This window comes from Sceloporus undulatus, chromosome 5 (assembly GCF_019175285.1).
Source record: "Sceloporus undulatus isolate JIND9_A2432 ecotype Alabama chromosome 5, SceUnd_v1.1, whole genome shotgun sequence".
NCBI lineage: Eukaryota > Metazoa > Chordata > Lepidosauria > Squamata > Phrynosomatidae > Sceloporus > Sceloporus undulatus.
In genome coordinates, this window is record NC_056526.1 from 42,665,744 (window position 1) to 42,685,183 (window position 19,440).

A 19,440-nucleotide genomic window follows, 5' to 3' on the forward strand; every position below is an offset into this window, starting at 1 on the left:
GTTTCCCCAGCATCTGTGGCTGGCATCTTCAGAGAATGCTGGCATGGAAGAGAGTGGGATATATATAATGTGTGACTTGGTTGAGAGGAGCTGATTTACAGGTTAATCTATGTGTTGGTTTGTTGTTGAATGGCATGGACTCAGAGTGTCCATTTAATTAATGATCCATTGTCTGCTGCAATGGTCCCCAAAAGGCCTGAAGATAAAGAGCCCTCCCTCCATGATAACTATCATCTTTTGGCCTGTGAGGGAGTGAACAGGCAGGCCCAGCTCCACCAGGGCTAGCTTGAAGAAGAGCCCTCTCTCCAGTCCATCTGCCTTGGTCCAGGCCTCAGAGGGAGAGAATAACCGCTGGACCTCATCCCCTTTCCCACCACCATTCCCTTCCCCTTTTGTGTCGTGTCTTTTATTTATTTACGGTATTTATACCCCTCCCTTCAGTCCTGAAGGCTCTCAAAAGTGGCTTACAATTACTATTATTTTAATTAGACGGTTCCCTGCTCTCAGGCTTACAATCTAAAAACACGTGACAAAAAAGGAGAAGGCAATGGTGGTAGGGACTTGTGCCAGAAAGCCTAGATATTCCTAGAGAGGACACGTTAATCATCCCTCCATATTTGTGGCTTTGACATTTGCAGATTTGATTATCCATGGGTATGATTAATATGTCCTCTCTAGGAATATCTAGGTCCTCCAGTGCAACTCTATCGTCAACTTTAACTAAAAGTTGCACTGAAAGACCTAGAGATTCCTAGAGAGAATAGTCTACTAGGCATTTGTAGCTCCTCCAGGGCAGTTCTATGGTCAGTGTCTTTTGGATGTTGTCCACAGAGTTGCCCTGGAGGACCTAGAGATTCCTAGAGAGGTGTCCTCTCAGGGAATAACATGGTGTTCTTGTTATTTGTATTTTTTCCACATTCATGGGGGGTGGTGGTCTTGTTCCCCTTATGCTAGCAAATATGGAGGTGTGTTTGTGTGTGTATAAAATGTCTCTTTTCCATGCCAGCATTCTCTGAAGATGCCAGCCACAACTGCTGGGGAAATGTCAGGAATAAAACTCTTCCAGAAAAGGGCCACATAGCCGTTTAAAAAGCCCACAAAAAAAACCCTACAGCAACGCCTCGGTCCCTGAGGCAGAAGGGGGTGCCAAGAGTAGCCCCGCCCCTCGTCAGTTTCAGAGTAACCGTTAACTACTCTAGGAAGGGTGGCACGCGCACGCACGCGCACTCACTCCTGCCTGAGAGCGAGAGAGAAGTAGAGCGCGCCCCCGCGCGCGGCACCGCAGTGTGGCGCGCGCGCTGCTGCTGCTATTGCTGCTGCTCCTTTTTGGGGCGGGCTGGGCACCCGCGCTCCCTTCCTCGGCGCAGAGCCCCAGAGCCAGAGCCAGAGCCAGAGCCAGAGCACGCGACTGGAAGGGAGCCCAATGAGAATATTATGAGAGGGAGGGACCCATAATAACCTAGTCTCTCCAGCCATTCAGAAGCCAGGGGACGTGGCTGGTCTCCTCAGCAACGGGGCCTTAAAGCCGGCCAAGGCTGAACCCTTCTAGTATTATTATCATTATCATTATTATTATATTTTTATTGTATTCTTTTCCTGCCCTTTGCTCAGCGCTCCCTCTTTAGTCCTAAAGCAGCCTCAGAGAGCCGCCCTTCCTTCCTTCCTTCCTTCCTTCCTTCCTTCCTTCCTTCCTTCCACAATCCCCAGCAAAGAGCTTCCTGCCTGCCTGCCTTCTTTCCCTTCTTCCTCCTTTCCTTTTTCCCCCTTCCCAAACTCCACCCAGAAATGCTCTAGTGAAAATAGGAGGAGGAGGTGCTTTTCCCCTTCTTCTCCTTTTTCTTCACCATCCCTCCTTCTGCTGCTCCTTTTCCCCCCTCTTCCCCTCCTTCTGGGAAAATCTGCAATATTCTTCTTCTTCTTCTTCTTTTGCTGCTGCTGCTGCTGCTGCTCTGGAGGGAAAAAAGGCTGCAGGAATATCATCATCATCATCCCCATTGCTCAGCTCCCTGTGACACAGGGGCAGATTATTATTATTATTATTATTATTAGGTCTTTTGGGTGAGGAGAAGGAGATAAAAAGCCTCCCCACGTCCTGTATTTTATTTATTTATTTATTTATTTATTTATTTATTTTTGGAAGAGGGGGGTTGTTGGGGGTTGTCTTGGTGGCCCAGGTCCTCAGATGCTTCCTCTTAGCCATGGGGAAGGACCAGGAACTGCTGGAAGCTGCTCGCATTGGGAATGTGTCTCTGGTGGAGAAACTCTTGGCTGGCAGGAAAGGAGGGCTCCTGGGCAGCGGATCTGGACCCATTCCGTTGTCCAACTTGCTGAGGTAGGGACCCTGATACTAGGAGGGGATAGTAGTACCCTCCTCCTCATTATCATCACAATCACCCTCCTCCTCCTCCTCCTCCTCCTCATGCTGGTCTTATTCATAATACCTATCAGTTGTGGCTGTCCTCTCCAGAGGCACAACTGCCCCACATTTGTGAAGTCGGAGGCTTTTGTGGCCATCATCCATCATTTTTTTCTGGCTATGAGGCTGTGTTCTAGAAGAGCTTTTTCTGGGTGTATGAAAACTCTTCTACATCAAGTCCATGTAGCCCAAAAACCCCACAAAAAACGATGCCCTATATTTGCCTGCTTCAAAGTCACTGGCTTTTGATAACATTAACACAGTAATGTTTGTGGGGTGGTTTGTCTCTCATTCTCTCTCTCTGTCTCCTTCTTCTTCCCTTCAATGCGTCAGCAGGTTATTTGCCTTTTGCTCTGGGATTTGCACCAGTGCAGAACTTTATATGAAAAAAGAGCATGCTTGGTATGATTCGTTTTCGTGACCGATGGCGATTAAGTACAAACTATTGCCTATTTGTAATTGCATGGCAGATTGTTGTTTTGTTTTGTTTTCTTTCTCCCTTGCGTTATGTTGGCAGACCTCAACATAATAACACTGTGTTGCGAAGGAATTTGAACTGCTTTAATAGGTCAGCTACAGAGGATATGAGTGAAATGTATGCAGCAGGTGATCAGAATTTAAGAACTGCCGTATATACTCAACTATAAGTCGACTTCATATGTAAATCAAGGGCAGGTTTTGGGGCCAAAATTAAGGATTTTGATATGACCCCTGGATAAGTCGAGGGTAAAACTGAGGAGCATGTAACAAAGTATCTAAAGTGGATGAAGCAAAGGAAAACAGTGCCAAAGAACTTACAGCAGGCATAACTATTTGTGCTCATACTAAAGGCTGGATGGATGAGAGATGAGAAGGGGGTCAGTGCTTCCGGGGCAGATTAAACTCTTGCCTTTCACCATGAGTTAAAATACAGTACTTACATTGACCCATGGCTCAGTCGACCCAGGTTTTTTGGGTCAATTTGTTAAACTAAATTTCTCGATTTATACATGAGTATATACAGTATGTTAAAGTGGGTTATCAAGCTTTTTGAAATGAAGGGAGCAGACTTCTTATTCAGAGAAGCCTGGTGGTATATGTATTTAACGTTAGGCATTAGTAGCAGAATGTTAAGCATGATTCTGCTGCAGGTGAGGAGAATGTTTTTCATTCACAGGCATTTGACTTCTGTCAAATAAAAGGCCTGCAGCACCCATCTCCTTTATTAGGACTACAGCAAGGCAAAATGAACTGACATGCCATTGACCTAAAACTTGAACTAACGAGTAAAGTGTGCCACTGAAAGAAAAGAAGCAGGCCCCAAGTAGTGAAAACTGTTTTACTGATAGGCAAAAAAAAAGGTCTTGTAGATTTCCAGGATTGTTTATAGTAACAGGTTTAACATTTTCTCAAGCTCACCATATTATTCCCCCCCCCCCATTTTTAAAATTAAAATCTGTAGTGGTTGAGGTGGCTGTGCAGTTTCTTGAAGATAACATGACCCAAAATTCATGACACAATATGTTCACTCTCTTAGTATAAATTTAGTAGATTAATCTAAGTTCATCTGTTTTGCTCACTTTTAAAAAGAGATGATAGAGGGAAGAGGTGCATTTATTACGTAGTATGAATCTGGCATTTGGTATTCTAGATGATGGATTAGTAAAGCTGAAAGTTACTTGCAATGGTTCTTTTTAATGGAAGTTATATTAGTTTTGCTATACAGAAAATTGCATGAAATGCCTTTTACACAGCCCTGGAACCTTTTAAAACCAGGAATAGTATTTAAAAAGTACAAAAGCAATATGTAAAACAAATACACACTTTTATATTTGTAAGAACCAGCCAATATCAACTATTTAGTTGGCAAAGAAAAGAAGAGAAGAAAGAAGATAAATTCCAGTGCACTAAGCATCTCTTTTTAAAAGGTGCCTGAATGACCACATTTTTCATCCTTATAACTTAGAGCTTGTTGGTAGTATAATAAAATGATCAAATATATGAATGTGTATTTTATTGCTGTAATTGTACATTAATCTACAATAAAGTGTAATGGATTTTACTATACTTAGTTTTACAGTATCACTAACTTTATAGTTGCCTTCCAAGATCAAATATTGGTGGCAGCTCTCACTCTACCTGCAGGTATAGATTTCCATTCAAATAGCCTCTCACTTGCATAAAGTTGTTTAAGATTATCTCTGCAATTCCAGTTTTAGTTGAAGCTTCCTCTCTGCAACTGTGGCCTTAAGCTATGTTTAGTTTAACGAAATGAACACAGTTTGGAATTGAATGATTTAAGTGTTTGAATACTAGCATATACAAATTAATAAGCTGTGAATACCAAGACAGGAGCATGGAGGAATTAGGTGTCTGCATTTCATATTAGGGCAGTGAATCAAGGGACCTCTTCACACTAGATAATTATAGCACTACATTTCCACTTTAAGTGCCATGGCTGCATCTTGTGAAACCCTGGGACTTGTAGTTTGGTAAGGTACTAGAGCTCTCTGGCTGAAAAGTCTAAATATCCCCCTCTAAGCTGTAAACCCGAAGATTCCATAAGATGTTGTCATGGGAGCCCAAGTAAAATCATAGCACTATAATTGTTTGGTGCATAGATTACTTCTTTGCCCAAACATTTCCTTGTTAAAGTTGTTACAGGTAGATTTGGAGGTGGTGTTGGTTTCCTCTAAACTAGTTGTTCTGGAAGAGTGCAGCATTCGCACAGAAATACACTTTTCTGATGCAGCTCAGGATTTTCTTGACAAATTTGAGCCTGTCTCAGTAAATGTCCCCATTCAGGCTCCTTGGTTTTCCAAGATGTTTGGGGCCATGACGTGCCTCAGCAGCTCACTGCAACAATGATGAAGAAAGACATGGACCAAACCCAATGAACCAGCAATCAGACTCTGTTTTAGGAACTATTCTGAAATAGTGAATGTAGCAAAGAGATATTTAAAACAAAAAACAGCTTCATTTATATACCGCTTCATACTGAACTAACAATAAGCGGTTTACAACTGTAAGCTAGTTGCCCCCAACAATCTGGGTACTCATTTTAGCGACCTCGGAAGGATGCAAGCCTGAGTCGAGCTTGAGCCCTTTCGCTGGTGTTGAACTTCTTTTGTACTTCTTCACCTTTGAGAACTGTTATTCAGCGCATTGGCCTTTGATCTAAGGGTTTCCTGAGGGCTCTGTTTTGGACCCTGTACTTTAACCTTTCCATGAATTTGGTAGGGAAATCATTTGGAATTTATGAATTATATCGCATCAATATCTTGATAATCAGTTTTTTGTCTTCTGTCAATACCAAGGGGGCTGTGAAAGTCCTAAATTAGTAATTCCCAAACTTTGGTTTTTATAGACTTCAATTCCCAGAAGCCCTAGCACCTTGGCCAACAGTCAGGAATTCTGGGAGCTCAAATCCAAAACATCTGGAGGACCAAAGTTTGGGCATCACTATAAACTGTCATGTAAGAGATGGGGTGAGGTGTGGGCAAATAAACTTTGGTAGACAGTCTATACAGGATTAAGGTCTGGTTGGTTTGTATACCGCCTAAATTGGCATTGAGAGTACATCTTATTCTGAAGGGATGGACATTCTCTCTGAAAGATTTCATATTTACCTTACACTCACTCTTAGATCCAGTGCCGCTTCTGGAAGGTGGAAACAGTGGCCATTTCTGCTTTTGTCCAACTTTGTCTGGTTTGTTAAAGAGCATGAATATATGCTATGCTGTAATATTCTAGAGGTAGAAGAAGATACAGAGTGGGGAGACAGAGCTATTAACACCGGAGAAGGTAGAGCCACAGAATGCTGGTTGCTTCTAAACTGTTCCCATCTCAGATTGTCTGGATAGCCTTGGCATTAGCCCCCTAAGCTGAAAATGCAGCTGCTTAATGTCAAGTCAGTGAATGGAAAAATACCTTTGATCCAAGAGTTGATCTTGGATGAGCATGCCAATCTGGCTTGTATTATGGATAAATGACTGGATGAAGCTGCAGGGAGAGGTTTAACATCTCCCAACTTTGCCCACTTGGGTTCTCTGTGGAGCATTAGGAAAGGCCTTGGGGGCAGGGAGGCAAAGTTTCAGTGGCCTATTGGGATCCCATTTACCCTCACCTTGTGCCTTATCTCGCAATCTGCTGTGTTTGAACTTGTGTACTTAAAGATAGGTTTTGGGTACAGAATAGAGATTGGCCCACCCTGCTGATCAGCAGTCTTTCTGTAGTTCTATTGTCATGTATTGATCACTACCTGTGAGCCATAGATTCACTGAGACTTAGAACCACTGCAGAAGGGAGGGGCAATTAAGATTGTCATCTCAGGTGATTTATGGATCCAGATGGATTTCTGACAACTCTTGAGTAGTTTACTGTTGCCTTGGCAGGTGATCATGTGGGAAGCCTTGGCTGATCTTTGGAAAAGAGAAATGATCAGGATAGTGAACATGATTGCATCTAAGCATCCCCTCCTACAGAGTAGAACCAAGTGAGCACCCTGGTTCACCCTGTGGAGCTGGAAGTAGTGAAACAAGTGGGATGGAGACTAAAGTGATGATAGCAAAAGGCTGGGAGTGAGTCTGACCGAATGTGGATTAGAGCTCATTGGAAAGCCTATGCTGTGGTGGCAGTAGCAAAGAAATCCTTCTTCACTGCCACCATTGCATCCCCACAGTGTTGTCCAACAGAGCTGCCTTGAGTGTTCAGGACAACAAGATTAGTGTATAAACAACTCCGTAGACCACAGCACTTTTCAGATAAAATCATGTGTATCCATTCTGACTTTGATGCTGTAATTGATATACAGTACATCTAATAGATGTAGTCATGCTTGTCAAGCATTATTCTTGCAGCCTTAGGACCAAAACACACTGCAGAAATAATCCATTTTGAGACCAGTTTAACTGCCTTGGATCAGTGATAGGGAATATTGAGTGTTGTAGTTTGTTATGGCACCAGAGTTCTCTAACAAAGAAGGCTAAATGTCTGGCAAAACTACAGTTCCCAGAATTCCCTAGCATTGAGCCAGGCAGTTAAAGTAGTCTCAAACAGGATTATTTCTGTGGTGTGTTTTGGACCTTAGTTTGTGTAACTTGAGGATATGGACTGGATCCTTGGAGGATGCTGCATACTGGACTTCCTGGCTATACACAACAAGAGGCTGTGGTGAGGCATATATACACACACACACACACACACACACACACACAAACTTCCCTGGACCCTACAATACTGGAGCTTGTATTTGAATCTGTGGTAGCTTCCCAGCTCCGGGCTTTCAGGCCTAGCTATGGGACAGAGACAGTTTTGGTCACCTTGGTAGATGACCTGTTGCAGAACACTAGACAAGGGGAGTGTGTTTCTGTTGGTTCTGCAGGACCTCACACTGGCTTTCAATACCATCAGTCACAGTGTTCTTCTGGGTCACCTCTCTAGAATGGTGCTCAGGGGCACTGTTTTACAGTAGCTTCAGTTTTTCTTTGAGGGTAAGACTCAGGAGATGGTGCTGGGGGCACCTGTTTGATATTTTGGTTATTATCCCATGGTGTTCCTCACGGCTCAGTTCTGACCCCCATGATGTTTAATATTTAGATGAAACTGCTCAGAAAGGTCATCTGGGGTTTTAGGATTCAGAGTCACCAGTACGCTGATGAGACACAACTCTGTCTCTCCTTTCCATCTGATTCAGGGAAGCTGTTTCTGTACCAAACAACTGAACAATTGAAACTTAATCCAGACAAGACAGAGGTGCTCCTTGTCAGTCAAAAGATAGATCAGGGAAAAGGGATTCAGCCTGCATGTATCCACCCCTACCCACCCTGGAAATCTCAAGTTCGTAGCTTGGGTGTACTCCTGGACTCAGATCTGAACCTGGATGCCTAGGTTTGGCTGTAGCCAGGGGGACATTTGCACAATAAAAACTATTGTGCCAGTTGTGTCCAATCTTTGAGAAGCCACATTTAGTTACAGCAACACATGCCTTGATTACATTTTGTTTGGACTTCTGTAGCATGCTATACATGGGGCTGCTTTTGGAAATTGTTTGGAAACTTAAGTGGATCCAAAATGCTGTGGACGGGCTGTTGACTGGGGCTGATTACAGGGACCATGAAACAGTTCCGCTGCTACTGGTCTGTTTGCATGCAGAATTCAAACTGCTCATTTTTACCTTTAAAGCCCTACACAGCTTGGGCCCAGATGATCTGAAAGACCTTAGGGCTGGAGCATGGCTTTGGTGTGAGTTCTGGACTCTTAGGACGCATGCATCATTGAAACACCATATCTCCACTGTGACTCGAAGCAGCTTTATTTTGGCTGTCTGTAACAGGCCTATATATTCTTACATAAGTCACTGTTTTGCAGGCATGGTTTGTAAGGACTTGGGAGAGAGCTTTCTCTGTGGCTGCTCCCAGGATGTTGAACTCCCTTCAGCAAGAGGTACAGTCGGCTCCCTCCCTGCTCTTGTTCCACTGATAGGTGAAGACGTTTCTAAAGACAGGCCTTTGAATTTTAATTATGGAGCAGTAGTGTGAGTGTAAAGTGGTGTGCTGCATTTTAAAAATCTTTTATTGGAAGTATGTTTTAAAGATGCTTTAAGTATTTTTCAGTGATTTTAATCACTGCAAATATAATACTGTTATTCTTTTCAGAACATTTGATAAATGAATGTTATAGCTTGATCTTTTTAAAATTATTGTGGTATGGTAAACTAACTAAAGAAGGTTCTTTCACACCAAAGCCATAGCCATCCAATCCGACACAGAAAACAAGATTCAGAATGTGCCTGGGGGCCAGTTATTACTTGAAAAAGACTTGTGGTTGTCATGATAGTGATGAAGCCATGAGCCACTTCTGACAGGGCAACCACAGCATGGATGCTGAAGTCCCCCAGCATCACAAAGTGAGGCTACTCCAACACTCTTCCCCCTTGAGATTACCCTGCCTAGCTCTGGAAGGGAAATGGTTGAGCAATGGTAGGGTGGTGGTGGTGGTGGTACGTCAACAGAATTCCAGTTCTGTCTGGGTTACCCATATTCAGGTGTATGCACTTCAAAATGCCCAGGTCTCATCTGTTTCTGCACAGAAAAATCTGGCATACTCATCCGGAATCAAATTTGGGTAGCTCTTAATTCTCCATTTACTGACTTGGCATTTATTAACAGCAGGGGGGCTGTCTCCAAAACTGTCCAGGCTAGGAGATGGTTCAGGGACAATCAGCACTCTATATCTCTCCTAAATCCCACAATAACATAACTGGATTGTTATAGACTTTGTGGGGGGGATGTTGGTGTATTTATTAGATAATATGTGGTAATTCATGTCATGTATAGTAGATGTAATAAGGTAAGGATCGTTGAGAGAGTGAGTTCTGTCAAATTTGGGTTAAGAATCTGTGATGTTATGAGAGAGTAGTCTAGCAAGGTTAGGATGTAGTGGGGTTGAGGAGTTTGAGTTTAGGAGAATTAGTCAGGGTCAGGGGTAGAGAAAGGTTAGAGTCAAGGTCAGAATCAACTAGGAGATGAGTGTGTGAGAGAGTGATTTAGATGTATTAAATAATTAAACTGATAAAACATTCAAGTTCTGTTTAATAAAATGATTTTTGTATTAGACACTTGTTTCTGGGCAGCGCTACATATTGAAAAGTTGGGTTTAGAAACAGTGTCTGTGGCGGCAGCAGTTAATAAAGAGTGGTGGTGTCTGGTGAGGAAAGGAGATAAATACAATTTCACAAAGGAACCATGAAGGTATCTAGAAGGTCCCCACAGTTGGTGGCTATAGCAGAAGGACAGGTGGAGGTCCTCATATTTGAGAACGAAGGGAAAATAGGTCAAAAAACCATCACAGTTGGTGGCGGGAGAAGGATAGACGCTCTCCCCTTCATATCTCCTTGATTCTCCTTACCTGCCCATGTCTGTCCACCTTCCTCCTTCAAAGCACATCCTTTATTTACTGGGAGAGCAAAACACTTGCTCTTTAAAAAACCAACAAAAAACCTATACTGACAGGAAAATATTAATTTCTGATAGTAAACTCTCCTCGTTTCTGGCAAACAGACAGGCATGTGTCTTTGTGCATCCCAGAAGAGGTTGTCACTTTGACAGCAACCCTGCTAGTAGTGAGCTAGCTGCCATAAGAGTCCTTCTTTTATAGTCCAGGCATGCATACAGCTGAGCTGGATGGAACCCAGGCCAGCCGAGTCAGAGCCTCACTTCTGAAGAGAGTATGGAGTCTCATTGGGAACTGAGGCAGCAGCAAACAGCAAATTCTTCTTTCCTTCAACCTCCTGTTTCAGTCCATAGTCCTCACTTTCTTTAAGCATGCTGTATTATCTGAAACCTGGGAAGACTCCTGCTTTCATAGTCCAGGTTGGCATGCAGGCAGGCAGCTGAGCTTGATGAAACACAGTACCAGAATAGTCCAAGATCCTTCCTCTGTTCAAAATTGTATAATCAGTAAACTTCCTAACTTTTGTTCTCCCTGGTATATTTTTCTAAATGATGTTTCTCTAGTGCTTTTTTTTTTTGGTGAGAAATGTTTTGTTGCCTTTATACTCCTGTTATATTATCAGTTGTATTGAGCATTTTAATAAATAGACAGAATAAACATTCTGACTATGATTTTTATATTCTGGGATATGTGTATGGAGTCTCTAAGGGACTGGAACATAGATGTTAGTTCATAATCATGACTTGATAGCACCATTTCCAAAGATTTTGGTGAATTGCTAGTATTGGTAACTTTCAGAGGCCTGGAGGCTGTACATACCTCCCCATGGACCTCAAAGGACTTCCTCCAAGCACCCCAGTATGATAACCATGAAATGTTTTGACACAATAAACCATTTTGTCAAGTTTTAATCTCCCAACCTATTTTTTAGCAGAGGGACCGTTAAAAATATATATCTAGAAATGTTTTGAAAAAAGCACAGTAAGATCTAAATTAGGTCATATTACAAATGTGGCAAAAGTGCCCCACAATCCATGCAGTGAGCAAAATCAATTTTAAAGTTAAAAACTGAGTGAGCTGGGGTTGCACTGGAAGCTTAGGGGGCTGTATGCAGTCTGGTGTGCTGGTGGAAGCTAACAATAAGAAGGGTCCATCCAGCTGCCACAAAGAAAGGAAAAAGGCAAGGGCCTTGCAGCCTTTTCATAACTCACAAATGTTTTATGGCATGAGAAGGAACAACATGTACAAGTCCAAATGTAAGACCAACGGATCTACTTACAATTTATAGTTCCAAATCCCCTTCCCATAGTTTGTTATTAGCTACTACTATAATTGCAGTTTGCACTAGCTGAAGCTTCCTAATAATCTTCAAGGACAGCCCCACATAGAGCACATTATAGTATATGGAAATTACCAGTGCATAAACTACTGTGGCTAGGTATTCCTTGCCCATGAAAGGTCATACTTGACAGAGCAGCTGAACTTGATTCCAAGCACTCTGAATCATGGAGTCCAGTTGGGTCTAAAGTGGTAAAGCTGGATGTAGGGCCACTCCCAATCTACATACAGTCGGCCCTTCTTAAACATGGATTCAAGCATCCACGGTTTGAAAATGTTCAAAAAAAGTATAAATTTCAAATATCAAACCTTGATTTTCCATTTCCAAACTTTGATTTTTCATTATAAGGGACACCATTTTGCTATGTTATTATATTTAATGGGACTTGAGCATCCACAGATTTTGTTATCCATGGGGAAATCTTGGAACCAAACCCCAGCGTATAACAAGGGTCCACCGTACTGCTCTTTCAGCAACAGTTCAACTACCTCCAGAACAGCTCATTTATCCAATTGATGGATACAGAGCTTGCAATGCTTTATGATCAATGGTCACAAATAGTCCTGTATGCTTGTCTTCCAGTTGGTTTTCCATTATATTTGATACAAAGATGAAGGCAGTAAATGTGGAAGTGATACTAATAGACACCTGGAGGATGTGGATATCATAGTTTCTGGATCTCTAGGAACAGTCCAGTGACATTGACAGCATCCAGTGAACCTGGTTAATATTTATTCCTTCAATTTAAAAGGTTCCCCCTCTGGTCTGGGAGGTGAGAAGCTCCTTGAGAAAGGGATTAATGTCAAGTCAGTGAATGGAAAAATACCTTTGATCCAAGAGTTGATCTTGGATGAGCATGCCGATCTGGCTTGTATTATGAATAAATGACTGGATGAAGCTGCAGGGAGAGGTTTAACATCTCCCAACTTTGCCCACTTGGGTTCTCTGTGGAGCATTAGGAAAGGCCTTGGGGGCAGGGAGGCAAAGTTTCAGTGGCCTATTGGGATCCCTTTACCCTGTCTCATAGTATGAAAGAATGACCCAGTCTCATAGTATGAAAGAAGGAGACCTACCAAAAGATATTTAATAATTCAGAATTGAAATCCATTTTCTTCATATATAAAGTAAGACATCCTAGGAATTTGTAACCACTGGAAATTTAGATTTTTCTGATTCAGAAGCCTTACATCAGAATCAGAGATATCTATAGTGATAGGTAAGCTCTCATATTATATTAACTTTTTATTTATTTTAAAAACTATTTTAAAATAAATACAGTGAAATAAAACTAGATTATTTTAGTTTGGACCCATTCTATATTAGGAATCCAAGTAGATTAGGAATCCAGTTGGTTTGTTTTTCATAAGTAAACAGCCAGATAATGAAAATGTTGCACTTTGAGATACTGTTGCATTGGGAGCAAAAACTGTTTCCAGCTGTGACACTGAAGAGATTGCTCTGGTCTGCCTTCCACTGAGATGAAGTAATTAATGGTTTAGTGTCAAGTTGTAATGTTCTGTCAAGAAGTATGCAATGGTTGTTAACATTTCAATATGTAATTACTAGATTTGAAATTGCAGTAGTTAATGTGTTAAAATCAAAGTATTTCAAAGAATTCTGGATAATATTGAAAAGCATATAGAGTATAGATCTACAGCATGGGATTAGATAAAAGCAAAGTGTTATCTGCAGAATGCAAAAGGTATACTGACAGTATAAGTCAGTATAAAAGCTTGTAAGGCCATGGCTTTTCAAAATGGGGTGGATACAGTTATGACTGCAATTCCAGATATTAAGTGTTAGTTTGGGTCATGGGAATACTGTGACTTGCTTCAGATAAAATACCAAATCATAGCTTTTTATTTAATGAGCAAGTGCTGTGTTAATGTGATTCTCTTTACTATTCAATCCTATATAATTCATAACTTCCTGGGTTTTGACAAACTATGATTTGAAGCACCAAAGGGTGAATTATGTGAGTCTGCAGATGAGGTTTGGTTTAAATCAACCCTAAGGCTCAGTCCATACATAATATACTCTAACACAGTATTCTTAACTGAGACCATATGGTCCCTTGGGATCTTGTCTTCAATTCTTTGGGTAAGTGTTGAAATTTGTGGGATGTACAGCAGGAGTTCATGATTTTATAATTTTGATGGGAGGCTATCTCACAGAGTTTATCAGGGTGTTAAGCAATTTAATCATTAAAACATACTTAAAAAATGTAAGATCTAAGACGGGTAAAAACAATTAAAAACCAATACAGATTTGGCCAAAGAGAGATTTCCCCCAGCCCCCTCCCCCCAAATGTGTCTGGCTGTGAGGAATAATCAAATAGGAATGCCCCCATCTGGTCTTGAAGATGAATAAATTAGAAATGCATCCATTTAAAAAAGATATTAAGTGTGTTTGATCAGCTTCCAAAAAGACTAAAACAGAAGGGCTGTAATAGCATCAAAGCCAAGGGAGGAAATAAGTTTCCTCCCCATGCCAGGTATGCTGATAGTTTAGAGCCCAAGACATGGTGTGAAATTTCAAAAGATAAGGTATGAATTACAACAGTTTATTTATTTTCAGTTTACATCACCTGAGTGTAATACTGTATATCTATACTTCTTTGTCCTTGGTATAATTCTTGGAACCGCAGTGATTATTGAAACTGTGTTCCTTTAATTCATATTGATGCAAAAGAATATGTAGTTTGGAAAGCCATTTCCAATCACAGTTACTGCTTCTCATTTCCTGTCTAATCATAAACCATGATTTGTCAATTTTGACATGGAGCCAAACCATAGTTAAATGTACTATGGTTGGGAAAAATGTCTAAATTAGGCTGCAATTTTCTGGACTTATGGAGTAGTATATGTTAAAAAGGTAAGGTTTTCTGATAAGGTTGTCAAGTAGCATCCATCTCCATTACTAAGCCGTAGAGCCAGCACTGTCAAAGATAACTCTGTGGTCATGTGGCCAGCATGATTGTACAGAACGTTGTTCCCTTCCCACCAAAGTGGTATCTTTTTATCTGTTTGCACTTTTACATGCTTTTGAACTGCTAGTTTGGCGGAAGCTGGGACTAGTGACGGGAGCTCACTCTGTCATGTGGTGCTTTGACCTCGAACTGCTAACATGCTGACCTTTCAATGGTCAGAGTCAGCATCTTAACCACTGAGCCATAATGACTGACTATTTTATTCTCCCTATCAAATACGTAGCTACCTGTGGTACAGGTAACTGTACTACAGGCTGCTTAAATTGGCTTCAATGAGATTTAAACAGTCCTAAATGTACATGGGATTGCAGCATTCAGGTTTATTACTGTAGTAGTGACACCTCACGGATGAAGCAGGGAAGGGGGTGAGGAGAGGTGTTCTCCTCATTTGATCTATGCTATACATTATAGCATGGGTGGATAATTATTGGAGGCTAGAGGGCTGTATTCTACCCTCATGAGACTTGGAGGGGTCCATACCTTCCATGGTATCCATCTTTGGGGGAAAAACACACCACTTTTTTTTGGTCTGGGGCTTGGGGGCATTTTGCTATATTCTGGGTTCTCTGGGCATTTTAGGCTCAGGAGAAGCCTATTTTTACAGCAGGAAATGATCTAAAATGGCTCAAGCGGGGGCAAAAACATGGTTAAAATGCCCTCATGTCTCCTATGGAGGAGTTGAAAACAAACATTGCATTTTTAAACCCCTTTGTGGCCCTGTGGTCTAAAAAACCCCAGCCCTAGACAACATACTTTCCCCACCCAGCACCATAAGGAAGACTTCAACATTACTGCGGAATAATTTCTATTGGATTTTTTTCTATAAATTTAATTAGAGGAATTTGTTCCATCCAGTCTATAAATTAACTATTTTCACAATATAAACAGTTAACTGTATTAATTAATTTTCTCCCCTTCTGTGTAGCCTTTTATGCTGTTTGAAAATAATCTCAGAGAGCATCCAAAATCTCCAGTTTTTTTTTAAAAACAGGGAGTGTATTCTCTCTCTCTCTCTGTGTGTGTGTGTGTGTGTGTGTGCAATGATGGAAACAGCCCTTGCATCTTGGCCATGCTCTCTACAAATTATAAAACCTGTTTTCAGATTGTTTGCTATTATAGTCATGGTCACTTCAAAGCCATAGAAGCCATGAGGCACTTACAGTAATTAAAGACACATAATGGTAATTATATTGTCAAATAAACATGTCTTTGGATTACTCCTTGGAGCTATGTATGTAGTAATTATAACCACCTGAATTTGAAATGCTATTCATTCAGATGGATGTTTATTACTGCTATTATGTTATTAAGATGATTTAACAATGTGTTTCTTGTGAAACTGTTTCTAGTTTTGATCTGTAACATAATCTTAATGTATCATATATCCCTATCTATATGTCTGTCTGTGAGTGTGTGTGTACAATGAGCACAAAACCTGGTTATTGTACCTATGAATGATTATTGTTTGAACAACCAAATAATGGAAGGGCATAATAATGTTTAAATTAAAGGATAACCTTTATAAGTTTCTCAGAATTCTAGATTCCAGTTGCTTAAAAACAACTGCATATGTTTGTTCTATATCACTTCCTGAGTTTTTCCTATGGTAGAAACAACGTTTTACTATTCAAGTTATATCTTGTTATGACATTAATCAAATAATTCAGGGAGGCTGCTATTATTTCTTAAGACAGAAAATCTGCTCAGAACATAGAAGTTCTTTTAGAGATACCTATGTATGTGCAATACCTAGAATTTCAGACTTAACTATATTCGCCCTCAGTTCCAACCCCCCCCCCCCATGTGAAAATGGAAATCCACCAATATTCAAGCCCTATTGGCTTGAAAGGTGGCATGTCCCTGCAGGCACACGCCACAAATACATGCCCCATATTTAGTCCCTCCATTTGCCCCTTGCGAATAAGCAAAGGACACCAATTTGAAGTCCACACAAACAGAGGGATGACTGTATTAGTTAATTACATTTTGCAGTAATAGTAACTATCAATTCTGAATTGGTTAATTCCCTCCATCTTCCAGTGTTCCCTCCTGCCTACCAAGGGTCAATATTTAAAAAAAAAAAAAACCAGACAAAACAGTTTACTGAGGGGGGGGACATGAAGAAAAACATGAATAAAATTGTGCTATGTTTATTTTTTAACTTTTTAAAGTATATACGTTAATTTTGCAGTATCACTTACAAACAGGAAGTTCTGAGAACTGAATCTGTAATTGCGAATTTAAGAAACAAAGAGTTATTAAAGACTAAAAAGTTGTAATAAAACTCCTGTGGTCTTGGAAAGGGTTAACCATCACTCAGACCCATGCATTGGAGCTGCACTTTATTTCCTGAGCAGTCTATACACATCAGTGTACATTTTAATCTGAAGTTTGCTGTAGTATATAGCATTCAGGGATGGTCATATCTTTTCCTTCACAACACTTTTAGCACTGTTCCCCATTTCTTCTATGTAGTGTTTTGAAAGGGTAGAAGACTCTTATTGGTTAGCAGAGATAGGGAAATCCAGTTCTACAAACCAGCTACACACTTCTTACCCTGGAACCAACCCATTATTATGATGACTAGAATTTCATTATTGACCTATCAAAACTGGTAGGGATAGAACAATTTTCCTCAACTGGCTTCTCATAAGCATTATGGAGCAGTGTTTACCTAAAATAATGAATTCCCATGGATTCCATTTGTCCCTTAATATCTTGGACCTCCTCCAGTTTTTTATTACCCCTGGCTGTGGTTTGGAATCACTGGTTTATTTCTGATTTCGGTTTGGTGGTTTTTAATACAGGTTGAGTAGCCCTTATCTGAAATGCTTGGTTGGGACCATAAATGTTTTGGACTTTGGATTTTTTCTCCAGATTTTGGGATATTTATATACACACAATGAGGTGTCTTGGAGATGGAATCTAGATGGGTCTAAACATAAAATTCATTCATGTTTTATATTACTTTATAGGCATAGCCTGATGGTAATTTTATACAGCATAATTTTATTTATTTATTTATTTATTTATTTATTTATTTATGGTATTTATACCCCGCCCTTCAGCCCTAATGGCTATCAGAGCGGCTTACCATTATTTTTTTCAATTTGACAGTTCCCTGCCCTCAGGCTTACAATCTAAAAAACATGACACAAAAGGAGAAGGGAATGGTGGTGGGGAAGGAGATGAGGTCCAGTGGTTCTTCTCTCCGTCTGAGGCCTGGACCAAGGCAGATGGACTGGAGGGAGGGCTCTTCTTCTTCAAGCTAGCCCTGATGGAGCTGGGCCTGCCTGTTCAAAATGAAATGAAACAAAATTTGTGTACATTGACCCATCAGAAAGCAAAAAAGTCACTGTCCCATGAAAAAAGTGTTGGATTTTTGAGCATTTCAGATTTTCATATAAGAAATACTCAACCAGTATGTGCTTGATAGTTTGGTTTATGGGACAATGTGACTGGAATTATTTGGACCCTAGCATATCTAAAACCAATATCTAATTTTAACTTGTATGATGTTTTTTTTTTTATTTGAGATGCCTAATAAAGGTTATGGTATGGTATGGTAGTTTTACGTGTTCTTTAAAATACTCAATGCACTTTCTTAATATAATAACATCATTTGTAGATGAGACTTCAGGTTCCTAGAGTAACAACCTAGGAGAGCAGTTGTTTTTCTTACAGTTTGTGTCTTTGGAATTATGAATAGTTTGCTCACAATTACCATAATATTCCAACAGAGGTTTCTTTAGGTGATGTAACCATATACAAAACTCAATAAGCTCCCTTGTATTTTCTTTCAGAAGGAAGCTAATGAGAGATACTCATTGTTGGACACAGTTAACACGGTTTTTATTCAGCATAAGCAAGGCTTTATTCCTTGAACAAATGACAAAGCATTTAAGGCTGTAAAGCAATAGTGTGATCTGTGAATTACATAAACATTCTTTATAATCAAAAGGTTCTCATATTGTACTTATTATGAGATATTGTGGAAAAATATACATGCAAAGAAAATTTAGAAACCCACCTTTACATAAACAAGTATTACTAAATTCAGGAGAATGTACTGTATATATTAACATAAATTAGGAACAATCAACTGTGATAGGTCCATGGGTCAGTTTTCTGCCCCTGGGACTTTGCAGGAACTGCACAGAATTGCAAAATGTCCCCCTTCCTCAGAGAAGGAGAGGGGCATTTCATTATGCCTTTCTGTTGCTAGGGGAAAAGAAAAGCAGTCTGGAGGTCCCGGGGCCATAATTCTGTAGGTCTGTGTGGCTTCATGCAACCCTAGGACTGCACTTTGCCTATCCCATGTTGAAGCATTGTAATTCAAATGAATTTAAACAGAATGCAATTGCTATGTTGGAGGAGAGATACATTTAATTCACAATTGAAATAAGTAAATAAATAAGCATTAGATTGCAAGATTTTTTTCTATGGAAGTGTTTCTCGCCTTTACTGTTAGGCTAAATCTGTTACAGTATTTCAGAACATGACAACAAATGCTCCCCTCCTTTGAGACTGAATTTCTACTTTTGACTTCTGTGACAGTTTCTCTTGCAGATTTAGAACATTCCTTTATTCCTGACAAATGTTGTCCATATCCATTCTCATTCAGGCTACTGTGCTGAATTAGGAAATCACACCACACCACACCACACCTTTCTGATCTGTATTAAAGCTATCTTTTTCTGTTTTTTCCATGGGATAAAATATAATGCTGGGATGTGTATAATATTAAAAATAAACCAAGTGCCA

General features: G+C 40.3%; 1 protein-coding gene across 7 annotated transcripts in view; it reads left to right on the forward strand.

Annotated features, from left to right (window-relative positions):
- The first annotated feature begins 2,031 nt into the window (after positions 1–2,031).
- ANKS1B (ankyrin repeat and sterile alpha motif domain containing 1B) overlaps positions 2,032–19,440 on the forward strand; it is a 448,976-nt gene continuing 431,567 nt past the window's right edge. For 6 of the 7 annotated variants that reach the window (XM_042467951.1, XM_042467950.1, XM_042467959.1 and 3 more), the window contains exon 1: positions 2,109–2,332. In XM_042467951.1, the coding sequence (XP_042323885.1) occupies positions 2,199–2,332 (134 nt within the window). In that variant the 5' untranslated portion in view covers positions 2,109–2,198. Of the gene's footprint in view, positions 2,333–19,440 lie in introns of all 7 variants that reach the window. The other variant, XM_042467953.1, reaches the window with a different exon arrangement.